Source organism: Cynoglossus semilaevis, unplaced genomic scaffold, assembly GCF_000523025.1.
Source record: "Cynoglossus semilaevis isolate Cse_v1.0 unplaced genomic scaffold, Cse_v1.0 scaffold282, whole genome shotgun sequence".
Taxonomy (NCBI): Eukaryota; Metazoa; Chordata; class Actinopteri; order Pleuronectiformes; family Cynoglossidae; genus Cynoglossus; species Cynoglossus semilaevis.
The window spans coordinates 108,409-109,736 of NW_007585127.1; the positions used below are offsets into that span (position 1 = coordinate 108,409).

The window sequence follows — 1,328 nt, forward strand, 5'->3', positions numbered from 1 at the left end:
TATATATTTAGTCATATATTTAGTCATATATTTAGTCATATATTTAGTCATACATATTTAGTCACATATTTAGTTATATATTTAGTCATATATTTAGTCATATATATTTAGTCATATATTTAGTCATATATATTTAGTCATATATTTTGTTATATATTTAGTCATATATGTAGTCATAAAGCCGTACACCATACACTGCGCTGTTTTTACACTGACTCACTGATTAGGTTTTTATTTAAAAATACCTCTCATATATTTCGGGGCGGACACAGAACCAGCGAAGACGGACGGACGGACGACGCCCCACATATATATATATATATATATATATTCCATATTCCCGCTAAATATATGTGTTTTAAACCCAGACGTACACACCGGTGTTTCGTTGAACACCGGGGCTAACGGTCGATGGTACTCACTGATCTCCAGCTGTCTCTGGATCCTCCTTTTACTCCGTTCCCGGAAGGACACCTGCGTCTCGTTGTACTGGGTCATGACCTCCACGAACCTCCTGGACAACACCGTGTACTGAGGTTCGGGAAAACACACACACACACATGGTCACACACATACCATCGAAACACCATCATCGTTGTCCTCGTCCTCGTCGTCCTCGTCCTCCGTTCCGTCTCCACCCACCTGTGTCTTCTGGATCCTGAAGTCCACAGACGACCGGTTCACGGCGTTGTCCGTCGGCATGGTCTGCTCCATGTCTGCGGGTCACACGGTCAAGTCACATGATCAGACGTCCGGCGCGACTGACCGTTCGGACGGTCGACGTTTTTTTTTTTACACGTCTACTGACATTTGAGTTTGGACCGAACCACGTTGGCGTTTCCTCTGATGTCACCGATCAGTGCGTCCAGATGCTCCTTTGTTCCTTCACACACACACACACACACGCACAGATCAAAGGTCACGATATCGCGATACGACAAAATCATTTTTTTCGGATTTTCCATGACGACTTTCGTCGTCCAGGACGTTGTACGTGTTTTTCATAATAACAGACTGACGTTACAGATATCGTTACTTCGCCTCGGTTTACGATACGGTTTATCGAACATATATTTAGTTAGTTAAGCGGTCGATGATGGATGGATGGATTTAGTTATATGTTTAGTCATATATTTTGTTATATATTTAGTTATATATTTAGATATATATTTTGTTATATATTTAGTCAAATATTTTGTTATGTATTTAGTCATACATTTAGTTAGTTAAGCGGTCGATGATGGAAGGATGGATTTACTAATATATTGAGTCATATATTTAGTCTTATATTTAGTCATGTATTTAGTCTTATATTTAGTTATATATAT

The 1,328-nt window shown here is 39.3% G+C and overlaps 1 protein-coding gene across 2 annotated transcripts in view; it reads right to left on the reverse strand.

The window, feature by feature from the left end:
• The window catches only part of stx2b (syntaxin 2b), a 3,448-nt gene extending 2,186 nt beyond the window's left edge, over nt 1–1,262 (reverse strand). For both annotated transcript variants that reach the window (XM_017030919.2, XM_008337527.3), the window contains exons 1-3: nt 809–1,262; nt 643–716; nt 423–531 (exon numbers count right to left, since the gene is read on the reverse strand). In XM_017030919.2, coding sequence (XP_016886408.1) covers nt 423–531; nt 643–716; nt 809–965 — 340 coding nt within the window. In that variant the 5' untranslated portion in view covers nt 966–1,262. The remainder of the gene's footprint in view (nt 1–422; nt 532–642; nt 717–808) is intronic.
• Nucleotides 1,263–1,328: the final 66 nt, after the last annotated feature.